General features: G+C 42.5%; 1 protein-coding gene across 2 annotated transcripts in view; it reads right to left on the bottom strand.

Annotated features, from left to right (window-relative positions):
- LOC124720147 (sorting nexin-13-like) overlaps positions 1–12440 on the bottom strand; it is a 411803-nt gene that overhangs the window by 74186 nt on the left and 325177 nt on the right. For both annotated transcript variants that reach the window (XM_047245452.1, XM_047245453.1), the window contains one exon: positions 11263–11520. In XM_047245452.1, coding sequence (XP_047101408.1) covers positions 11263–11520 — 258 coding nt within the window. The remainder of the gene's footprint in view (positions 1–11262; positions 11521–12440) is intronic.

Here is a 12440-nt window from a genome sequence, read left to right as displayed (position 1 = left end):
CTACAAACAGCATAGTGAACGCATTATTGTGGCCAAGATAGACACAAAGCCCATGCTTACTACAATAGTAAAAGTTTATATGCCAACTAGCTATGCAGATGATGAAGAAATGGATGAAATGTATGACGAGATAAAAGAAATTATTCAGGTAGTGAAGGGAGACGAAAATTTAATAGTCATGAGTGACTGGAATTCGTCAGCAGGAAAAGGGAGAGAAGGAAACATAGTAGGTGAATATGGATTGGGGGGAAGAAATGAAAGAGGAAGCCGCCTTGTAGAATTTTGCACAGAGCATAACTTAATCATAGCTAACACTTGGTTCAAGAATCATAAAAGAAGGTTGTATACCTGGAAGAATCCTGGAAATACTAAAAGGTACCAGATAGATTATATAATGGTATGACAGAGATTTAGGAACCAGGTTTTAAATTGTAAGACATTTCCAAGGGCAGATGTGGATTCTAACCACAATCTATTGGTTATGAACTGCAGATTGAAACTGAAGAAACTGCAAAAAGGTGGGAATTTAAGGAGATGGGACCTGGATAAACTGAAAGAACCAGAGGTTGTAGGGAGTTTCAGGGAGAGCATAAGGGAACAATTGACAGGAATGGGGGAAAGAAATACAGTAGAAGAAGAATGGCTAGCTTTGAGGGATGAAGTAGTGAAGGCAGCAGAGGATCAAGTAGGTAAAAAGACGAGGGCTAATAGAAATCCTTGGGTAACAGAAGAAATACTGAATTTAATTGATGAAAGGAGAAAATATAAAAATGCAGTAAATGAAGCAGGCATAAAGGAATACAAACGTCTCAAAAATGAGATCGACTGGAAGTGCAAAATGGCTAAGCAGGGATGGCTAGAGGACAAATGTAAGGATGTAGAGGCTTGTCTCACTAGGGGTAAGATAGATACTCCCTACAGGAAAATTAAAGAGACCTTTGGAGAGAAGAGAACCACTTGTATGAATATCAAGAGCTCAGATGGCAACCCAGTTCTAAGCGAAGAAGGGAAGGCAGAAAGGTGGAAGGAGTATATAGAGGGTTTATACAAGGGCGATGTACTTGAGGACAATATTATGGAAATGGAAGAGGATGTAGATGAAGACAAAATGGGAGATATGATACTGCGTGAAGAGTTTGACAGAGCACTGAAAGGCCTGAGTCGAAACAAGGCCCCGGAAGTAGACAACATTCCATTAGAACTACTGATGGCCTTGGGAGAGCCAGTCATGACAAAGCTCTACCATCTGGAGAGCAAGATGTATGAGACAGGCGAAATACCATCAGACTTCAAGAAGAATATAATAATTCCAATCCCAAAGAAAACAGGTGTTGACAGATGTGAAAATTTCCCAACTATCAGTTTACTAAGTCACAGCTGCAAAATACTAACGCGAATTCTTTACAGACGAAAAACTGGTAGAAGCGGACCTCGGGGAAGATCAGTCTTGAAAGGAGGATATCAGATGAACATTAACAAAAGCAAAACGAGGATAGTCAAATTAAGTCGGGTGATGCTGAGGGAATCAGATTAGGAAATGAGACTCTTAAAGAAGTAAAGGAGTTTTGCTATTTGGGGAGCCAAATAACTGATGATGGTCGAAGTAGAGAGGGTATAAAATGTAGACTGGCAATGGGAAGGAAAGCGTCTCTGAAGAAGAGAAATTTGTAAACATCGAGTATAGATTTAAGTGTCAGAAAGTCGTTTCTGAAAGTATTTGTATGGAGTGTAGCCACTTATGGAATTGAAACGTGGACGATAAATAGTTTGGACAAGAAGAGAATAGAAGCTTTCGAAATGTGGTGCTACAGAAGAATGCTGAAGATTAGATGGGTAGATCACATAACTAATGAGGAGGTATTGAATAGAACTGGGGATAAGAGGAGTTTGTGGCACAACTTGACAAGAAGAAGGGACCAGTTGGTAGGACATGTTCTGAGGCATCAAGGGATCACCAATTTAGTATTGGAGGGCAGCGTGGAGGGTAAAAATCGTAGAGGGAGACCAAGAGATGAATACACTAAGCAGATTCAGAAGGATGTAGGTTGCAGTAGTTACTGGGAGATGAAGAAGCTTGCACAGGATAGAGTAGCATGGAGAGCTGCATCAAACCAGTTTCAGGACTGAAGACCACCACCACCACCACCACCACCACCACCACCACCACCACCAACAACAACAGTTATTTCAAAAGATATTTGAAGACCTGGCTTTCCAGCTGTCTCTCTAAGCAGACATTCTGGCCTTTTCTTTATGGTCTGTACGACTCCATCTATTATTACGCGATCCTCTGCAAAGCAAAACAATCTAGTGTTTCTTTCAATCTACCCAGCTTTTTGTAGTTATCAACTTTCTGCTTTTCTTCCTCTATTTTCGAGTCTCTTGTAACTTTTTACAGTAGACAATTGAAAAATAGTAGTGACAAACACTCTCCTCCTCTAACTTTTGATACAACTTGGAAGGGACTAGAAGCTGTTCCAACGAAATTTACCTTTAGACACTGTGTTTGTAATAGATTCTTTAGTTACTTAGAAAGTTTTCCTATAGACTGTATATTCCTTCCTGGTTTTGAGGAGGGAGTCTGTCCATTGAATCTTAAGAATTCTTAAAATCGCCAAATAGCACTACTTTATACTAGATGTGTTCAAAAAGTAAGGTGACTTTATATTTTCATGAAAAAATATTTATTTATTCATCAATTTTTATGTCATCCCCTTCAAAATAACCCTCCTCAAATACAATACACTAGTCGCAACACTTATTCCAATCCTCAAAGCTATTCTCATAAGCACTTTTTCATACAGCCTTCAGTACTTCCAGCGATGCAGTTTTTATTTCCTCAATCATTGAAAATCTTTGTCCTTTTATAGGTATTTCCAATTGAATTAGCAGGAGCATTATCATGACGCAAAAGCCATGAATTATTTTTCCACAATTTTGGACTTTTTTGCGTATCACTTCTAACAAATGGCGCAAAGCATCAAGATATACTCCTTATTGACCGTATGACCTTGAGGCAAAAATTCATGATGCACTACACCTAAGTAATTTGGGAGGAGGGTGGGGGTGCAAGGTTGGGGGAGGGGGGGGGGGGGGAGGGGGAGACAGTGATCACAACTTTGACATTTGATCGAACTTGGCATACTTTTTCGGTCTTGGCTCTCCAGAATGCTTCCACTGGGATGAGTGGGTTTTGGTTTCCACATCATAACCATAAACCCATATTTCGTCACCAGTTATGGCCCTTTTGAGCAAATCAAGATCATCATTTACATCATTCAAGAGCTCCTGAGCAATGCTTATGTGAGGGTTCTTCTGATCAAAATTGAAAACTTTTGGAACAAGCCTTGCAGATACACATCTCGTGCCCAAAACATCCGAATAAATTGCATGACACAAGCCGACCGATATGCCAACATCCTCAGCAACTCTTACGGTAATTCGACGATTTTCCAAAACAATTTTCTTCACAGCTTCATTATCATCCGTTGCTGATGTGCTGGGGCATTCAGAGCGAGGTTCATCATTGGCATTTTCTTGGCCATCTTGGAAGAGCTTGTACCACTTGTAAACATCATACGCCATTACTAACATTTCAAGTGTTTTAGAGCACTGGAGTCCACTTTTCACACAAAATTTGATGCGAATTTTCTGCTCCATTTTTTTATAATAATTGAAAATCGCCAAGCACACTAAAACATGTCTAACAATTGTATCTGTCAAAAACAAACGAAGTATGCTGTACACTTGAAATCGTGAACATATGTTTGGAACATGTTTGCCCCCTTGTCTCCTCCAGTGGTTTCCTTTTGCACCCGCCTATTCTTACAACTACCGTCTAGTTTCTGTAAAAGTCATAAATAACCTTTCACTGCATGTTTTTTACCCCTGTTACATTCAGAAGTTCAAAGTTTGTATTCCAGTTGACACTATCAGAAGCTTCCCCCAAACCGCAAAAGCTATGAATGTGATTTCTCCAAACTCCCAAAAGTTACGAATGTATTCTTTATGTTTCCTTAAGGTATCTTCTAAGAGAAGTCACAGCATCAACACTACCTTGTGTATTCCTACATTTCTCCAGAATCCGAACTGACCATCCCGAAGGTGGCTTCTACTAGTTTTTCCATTCTTTTGTAAGTAATTCATGTTGTTATTTTGCTACTTTAAATTTAAAACAACTGTATTGTGTAGTTCAACGACAACTCAAAGGGACAAAAATGTGCAAGTAGTCCCAGAAGGTGTGTTATTTACATATAGGTAACATTTTTGTTATATGTTCGAGTATTTTTTTGTGTTCATCGGACAACATGTAGTGGACGGAGTTAGTTGGCACAGATCTCGAAGGAAGGAAGGAAGATTTTACGTCACATCAACACTGAGGTCACAGATTGTGCCAAGGATGGAGAAGGAAATTGGCCATGCCCTTTTACAGGAACCCAGAATTTGCCTGAAGCAATTTAGGGAAACCACAGAAAACCTAAATGTGGGTGGCCAGATGTGGGTTTGAACTGTCGTTTTCCCGGATGCAAGTTCAGTGTGCTAACCACTGCGCCATCTAGTGCTAGGTCAGAGATCTCGACACTCCCACAGACCTCAGAATACTCCAGTCCAACATTTTCTGGTGGAAGTAGGAGACAATGATTATAGAACAACCATGTGGAGAAACTGAAAGCTGGTAACAGCCAGGAGTCTCGATTTTGCTCATGAAATAGCAGCAGACTTAAAATTGCAGCATGTGTGTTTGGGATAAATGGAATTATTAATACAAGACACTAATTATTTGGTAAAGAAAACAAAAATACATATAACAACATTATGAAAAGGATGGCTGCTACACACCATATGGAGGAGATGCTGATTCGCAGATAGACACAACAAAAAGACTGTCAGAAAGCGAGCTTTCGGCCAACAAGGCATTTGTCAGAAATACATATATGTTGTGTGTGTGTGTGTGTGTGTGTGTGTGTGTGTGTGTGTGTGTGTGTGTGTGTGTGTGTGTGTGTGTGTTTCTGACAAATGCCTTGTTGGTCGAAAGCTCGCTTTCTGACAGTCTTTTTATGAGGCCTATCCGTGAACCAGCATTTCCACTATGTGGTGAGCAGCAACTATCCTTTTCATAAAATTGTTACATTCCAACTAGGATCAGCCATTGTTTAAAAATATATATATATAATTATTATTTGAGTGTCTGAATGGTGAAAGTGGAGCTTCTGCACTTGGTGAAGAATAGGTGAACTAGATAGCACTGATTCATATGTACTCAGTCATGGCTAAGTGGTGTGACGTACACTGTGCCACGTACCGGCTGGTGGCTTGTCCAGCAAGTATGTAATTGTAGCTATAGATACTCTACAAAGCTCCAGAAGGAGAATCAAATTACAGCAATCCTGTATCTCATCAGTCTCGTTATGTCCGTGACGCGCGTGAAACCTTTCAGAGCGACAAACATTAGAACACTTCAAATACCTCACCCTTCCTTATGAGATGGATCAGAACCCAAGGAGAATTTGTGAGCCCACATCTAGATCTGGATCTACATCCATACTCCATAAGCCACTGTATGGTGCAAGGTAGAACGTATCTTGCACCACTATTAGTCAGTTAATTTCCCATTCCATTCAAAAACACAGCAATGGAAAGCTACAAGCCATGTGGCCTCCTTTACACATGAACCACACTTGTCTAAAATTCTCCCAATAAACTGAAGTTGATCCGTTTGACTTCCCCGTTACAACTGTGCTTGTACCATTTTGTATTGTTTTGCAATGTTGCTCCTATATACTTAACTGACCTTATTGTGTCAAGTAGCAACCCACTAATACTGTATTTGAAGACACTGGAATTATTTTTCCTGTGCATTTGAACCATTTCACCTTATTTTATTTTATTTACATTTAGAGCTAGCTGTCATTCATCACACTAAATAGAAATTTTGTGCAAGTCACCTTCTTTCCTCCTATAGTCACTTGACGACGACACCTCCCTGCACGCCACGGCATTATCAGCAAACAGCAACAGATAGGTTCGCAACATGTCAACCATATTGTTTTTTTACGAGGGTAGTTTGAAAAGTTCTCTGAACGGAATTAAAAAAAAGTACTTGCATCACTGAAACATTTTTTTTTATTTTTCAGTGTAGTCTCCTTGTAGATTAATGCACTCAGTTTAACGATGTTCCAGTTCCTCAATCCCATCTCGAAAATGAGTTTCAGTCAGGCCTGCAGAATAATTGTCAACTCCGGCTATCAGTTCTTTGTTTTAAGTGAACCTCCGTCCACCAATAAAAATTTTCAGTTTTGGGAAGAGATGCAAGTCTGATGGAGCCATATCAAGAGAATAAGGTAGGTGTGGCAACAATTCATACCTTAGTTAGTGTAATTTCACCACGGCGCGGCACATTTGTGTGGGTGTGCCTTGTCTTGATGGAAAATGACTTTCTTCCTTGCTGCTAAACCTGGCCTTTTTCATATATCTTTTGTTGCAATTTGTCCAGGAGGTTAGCATAGAATTCTCCAGTAATTGTTTGCACCAGTGGGGAGATAATCTACAAACAGAATCTGCTTCATATCCCAGAACACTGATGCCACGACCTTTCCCACCGGAGAAATTATCTTCGATTTCTTTGGTGGCGGAGAATCAGAATGCTTCCACTGCGTTGATTGTTGTTTTGTCTCTTGAGTATAGTAGTGCACTGAATTTTCATCTGTGGTCACAAACATGTGCAAAAAATCTTGTTCGTTTCTCCTAAAATGAGCCAAACATTGTTCCAATACGTCCATTCTTGTGCGTTTCTTATCCAGCATCAAGAGTCATGGCACCCATCTTGTAGATAATTCTTCAATTACAATGTGATATACCATTTCAGATGACATCTGGTAAGTGTGAGCAATTTCACGCACTTTCAATCGGCAATCCTCTGTGATCATTTTGTGCACTTTTGCAGTGATTTCTGGAGTAGGCACACATCTCGGCCGACCATCGTGCAGATCGCCATCTAAGCTTGCCCGACCAAATTTAAATTCATTTGTCCACTTGGCAACAGTTGAATACAAAGGAGCGGAGTCCCCCAGTGTATTCTGGAAATCGGCACAAATGTACTTTGCTTTCATATCTCTCTTTATGAAGTACTTAATCACTGCTCGAATCTCGATTTTTTCCACCTCCGTAAATCACTACGTGGGAACAACAACAGAGCGACATCACCGCCACAGCTCTCTCCAAGAGCACTGATGTGGCACGTGTTAACAGGCACCAGTCCAATGAATATCACACGAACAACTCGTCGCACTAGCGCTGTCCTCTCGCGGTGATTGTGAGAACTTTTCAAACCGTCCTCGTATATAGTGTGGTCTGAAACAGACTGAAAAGCTTGTAAGGGTGTTGCAGTGTAGGTTGTGTTGAGATATAACTGTTAAGAAAAATACGTAATACGCTGCATCGTTTCCGAGTTAGCACAGAAGTTAGCCAATTAGGCCACTGCACACACAAATTTGAGCAACCCGCCCAACACAATTAGTGTCAGTTGTTTTCGTACCATTGACGGTAGCACACGAGACTTGTCAGCCTTTGCCTCGAGTTCTGTTCTTACCACCATCCTGTCCGATTTTTGTACCACTCTCTTGTTTGGTTTCAGGAAAAAAAAAAAAAAAAAAAAAAAAAAACCCCCACTTGTGGCAACACTCTCTCTTTGGCGGGCTACTCAAATTTGCGCACTCACTTCCTCGACTGCCTAATTTAAATTCTAATCGACTCAGAAACAGCACGATGTATCAAATATTTTTCTTAACAATTATTCCTCAGCACAGCCTACCCTGCAGCACCCTTGCTATCTTTTTTATGACCTTCCCATACAGAGAATTAAAGCAGCCCCCTGTGCCTGCACGAACTGACCTCAGAACCCAAGTGACGGGTGCCACTGGTGCCGATGTGAGCCACAACTGGCAGACGCCTGCACCCTGCACGCTCGAGAGCCACAGGCTCCCTGGCAGACGTACCGAGTGCAGATTACCTTTCCTTGCAGCCCTGAACACTGCCTTCTTAATGGCTCCATAAAGTGATTAAACATTGGAGCTTCCAATAACTGGCAAAACCCCTGCCTACATCTGACAGCTCAGAGCCTGACGGAGGATTGGCCACTCATTCACTCACAGGCTAGACATTTGACGTCCACACTCTCCACCTCAAACAATGGAAAAACGTTACCACCAGCCATTCACACTGAGGTGAGGGTGGATCTAGCGTATCGGGTTCATCAGAATGTCCCTCGGCAGAAGAGCCCTCGGGTGAAACGAGCTTCACCTCCGGTGCTCCGGGTGACGCACCAGTTTCTGTGCCACTGCTACACCCTGAGGTAGGAGCCTCGTGGCCGAAAGCTGTTCACAAACTGCAGGCAGTTTCTCTCGCGTCCATACAGAGTGTGCACACATCCCTTCAGTCCAAGTACGACTTACTTCTCAACTGACTACAAATGCACAGAAAGCAACGTAAACACACAGCTTGCTACTCTCCTGACGTATCGCCACCAGAGGCTGATACCTTACTGAGCTGCAAAGTTGTCCGTTCCAAAAAAGTGACAACTGTGCTGCAGACTGCACAAATCTACCTTAGAGTTATTACAACACGAAATTATACTTCCTAAATACTATGTTTAGGGCAACAGCCTTGCCACAGTGGATACACCGGTTCCCGTGAGATCACCGAAGTTAAGCGCTGTCGGGCGTGGTCGGCACTCAGATGGGTGACCATCCAGGCCGCCATGCTCTATAGCCATTTTTCGGGGTGCACTCAGCCTCGTGATGCCAACTGAGGAGCTACTCGACCGAACAGTAGCGGCTCCGGTCAAAGAAAACCATCGTAACGACCGGGAGAATGGTGTGCTGACCCCACGCCCCTCCTATCAGCATCCTCCTCTGAGGATGACACGGCGGTCGGATGGTCCTGGTAGGCCACTCGTGGCCTGAAGACGGAGTGCTTAAATACTATGTTTGTGCATACGTTTATTGCATTTTCCGTAAGTTTAATAAACATGACACATACACATAAAAGAGATTGTAGTCATCAATAATATATTCTCCTTCACTATTTACAACTGTCTGCCGATGGCGGGGTGACTTTTTGACTCCGCGACTGTGGAAAATGTGTCGTTTTGAGGCAAAGAACTTTAAGAGCCACGATTTGAGCGCTTTTTCGTCCAGAAAGGAGGTTCTTCGAAAGTTATATGATGGAGAGCAGAAAAGATGAAACAATGGGGGTGCAAAATCGTGTGAATAAGATGGGTGTGGAATGACCTCCCAAGCTCAGGAAAGCAATTCACAGAACACCCCACCATCACTGTTGCATCAGATGCATAACATTATCTTTTGTAGGTGTGTACAGGTCTTAGTATGGGGAGTTGCTGCTTTCTTTTCCTTACATTAGCATAAAGATACCATTTGTCGTACCAGTAATGAGACAGGATTGAAATGGTCAGTGTTGTTCACGAGCCAATTAATGATGAGCAAGCAGTGATGGATATATGCCCTCTTGGTTAGTTTTATGATCTCGGCTTACAGCATGAGGTACCCGTACACAACATTTTTGAACTTTTCCCATTGCAAGCAAATACTGCACAATGGTGGGATGATCACAGTCATTACATCTGCCAGTTCTCAAGTACACTGATGTCAATCGTTGCGGATAAATGTATTTAAACGGTCTTCACCGAACCCCGAAGGTCTTTCTGCAGGTGGAGACTGACTAATGCCAAAACAATCCTCCTTAAAATGAGAAAACCGTTTTCTTGCCAAGCTCTGTCTGGTGGCGTTATCCCCATACATGGCACGAAAGTTTCTGACTGCCTTCACTGCTATCCCCCTCTATTGAACACAAACAGAAGAATAGTTCAGACATATTCCAGTTCCTCTGCTTGGCATTCTTGTTTCTGAGATTCCACAGCTGCACTCACTATATCCAAAGGATAAAACGACAATATGTAAACTCAAGCAGGAACAAAGAACTACAAATAAAAAATGACAATAAATTAACACATAGCAACCGGAATACCAACATGCAAAATAAAAACCATAAAAACTTATGCACCAACTTTATTCAAATAAAGGAATGGAACTTAAGAATCAAACTAAGAAAGAAAAAAAGTATAAAAAGCTAAATATGTAGCTTTCTGCTCTGCTGCCTATACAGTATTGTCTCCACTGAGCATCTGTATGCACGAGTTCCCGTCAAGAGAGGCCACTGTTTGTCGTACCTGATGGGAATTCATTAGTGAAAGAGAAATGACATCTGAGGTTCCCCAAGGAAGTTTTACATGCCCTCTGCTCTTCTTAATCTACATAAAGAATTAGTAAACCATATGAGTAGTGCTCTCTGAGATTTTGCAGTTTTTGTGACACTCTTATCATCTACAAAAGTGGTCAGAATATTTAAACAAACTGTAAAATGATGTAGACAAGTTATTGTATGACATGAAAAGTGCTAATTGATCCAAAAAGTACAAAGCAACTTCCTCCACACAAGTACCAAACATTCTGTTAAATTTAAGTTACACAGTAAATAACACAAACTTAAACATTGTGCTTTCATCTAAGTACCTAGGGAGTACAATAAACGAATACCTCACACTGGAACCATCATATGGAAAACATGGGGCAGGTGAACCAAACACAGTGTCTTATTGGCACAAAACTTAAAAGATGCAATAAATCCACTGAAGATACCGGTTACGTGACAACTGTCTGCCCTCTAGTGCATTATAGCTGCACGGTACGGGATTCTTGCCGGATGGTACTGACAGAGGACGTCAAAAAAATTTAAAGAAGGCCAGCATATATTGAAGTGCTGCAAAATTGGCGAGAGAGTGTCAGATACAATAAGCGAGATGGGTCGGGTTGTCAGACTCCGTGAGGAGATCTTTACACAAAGTTTCAATAATTTGTCGACTTGCACCTAGATTAGGAGAAATGACAACTGCAATAAAATGAATCGCAGCACACAGAGAGATTTAAGTTTTCATGTTTCCCACTTTAGAGTGGCACGGCAAGAAGAATAATGTACAGTCGGTTTTACGAACCCCGTCCCAAACAGTTAAGGGCGAATAGCAGGGCAACTGTGTACTGACTCAGAACAATCACTTCCCCCAGTAAACAGTTTAATGCCCACCAATCTCTCAGAATTCTCAAAATTGATCTGACTTTTACAATGAATTCAATCTGCACAGCATTTCCCAATTTATCAGGTTTTCCAGAGGAATCGGCACCCCGGACTCACCTCCGTGTCGATAGAGGCGCCGACCTTGGTAGCCTCGCACAGCGCGGGTGTCGCGGCCGCCCCCGCCAGAGACGAGGCACTCCCGGAGCCGTGGGAGGAGCCCGACATGCTGCCGGAGGTGGCACTGCTGCCGAAGACGCGACTCAGCCCGTCCACGACGCCGTCCACGGTGCTGAGCAGGTTGTCGGGCACCGTGCGCACCGCCTGGCCTACCGATCTCATCGAGTTCTTCAATGGGTTCACCACCAGGCTGTCCAGCTGCAACACACCACGTAACTGACTTATTACGGATTGTTATGGTATTTGACACTGTGGTTCAATATCAGCGAATCTTGTAATCTTAAGTATTGCAATATAGATACAACACTATTTAAGTACGCTAACAGACCCCCTCACAAACCGTAGACCTTGCTATTGGTGGGGAGGCTTGCGTGCCACAGCGGTACAGATAGCCGTACCGTAAGTGCGACCACAACAGACGGGTATCTGTTGAGAGGCCAGACAAACGGGTGGTTCCCGAAGAGGGGCAGCAGCCTTTTCAGCAGTTGCAGGGGCAACAGTCTGGACGACTGACTGATCTGGCCTTGTAACATTAACCAAAACGGCCTTGCTCTGCTGGTACTGCAAACGGCTGAAAGCAAGGGGAAACTACAGCCGTAGTTTTTCCCGAGGACATGCAGCTTTACTGTATGGACAAATAGAAGCATTCGAAATGTGGTGCTACAGAAGAATGCTGAAGATTAAATGGGTAGATCACATAACTAATGAGGAGGCATTGATTAGAATTGGGGAGAAAAGGAGTTCGTGGCACAACTTGACTAGAAGAAGGGATCGGTTGGTAGGACATGTTCTGAGGCATCAAGGGATCACCAATTTGGTATTGGAGTGCAGCGTGGAGGGTAAAAATCGTAGAGGGAGACCAAGAGATGAATACACTAAGCAGATTCCGAAGGATGTAGGCTGCAGGACGTACTGGAAGATGAAGCTTGCACAGGATAGAGTAGCATGGAGCTGCATCAAACCAATCTCAGGACTGAAGACCACAACAACAACAACAACAACAACAGACGATTAACATATGTGGGGGATCGAATACATAGATGGGATTTTTGTTCCTGAACATCAACAGCTGGTAGGACTGGCCCCGTGATTCTGCTGTGCTTAGGTGGGACCATTAG

This window comes from Schistocerca piceifrons, chromosome 11, assembly GCF_021461385.2.
Source record: "Schistocerca piceifrons isolate TAMUIC-IGC-003096 chromosome 11, iqSchPice1.1, whole genome shotgun sequence".
Classification (NCBI taxonomy): domain Eukaryota; kingdom Metazoa; phylum Arthropoda; class Insecta; order Orthoptera; family Acrididae; genus Schistocerca; species Schistocerca piceifrons.
Note: the sequence above shows the minus strand (reverse complement) of the source record. Positions and strands in the feature narration are given on the sequence as shown.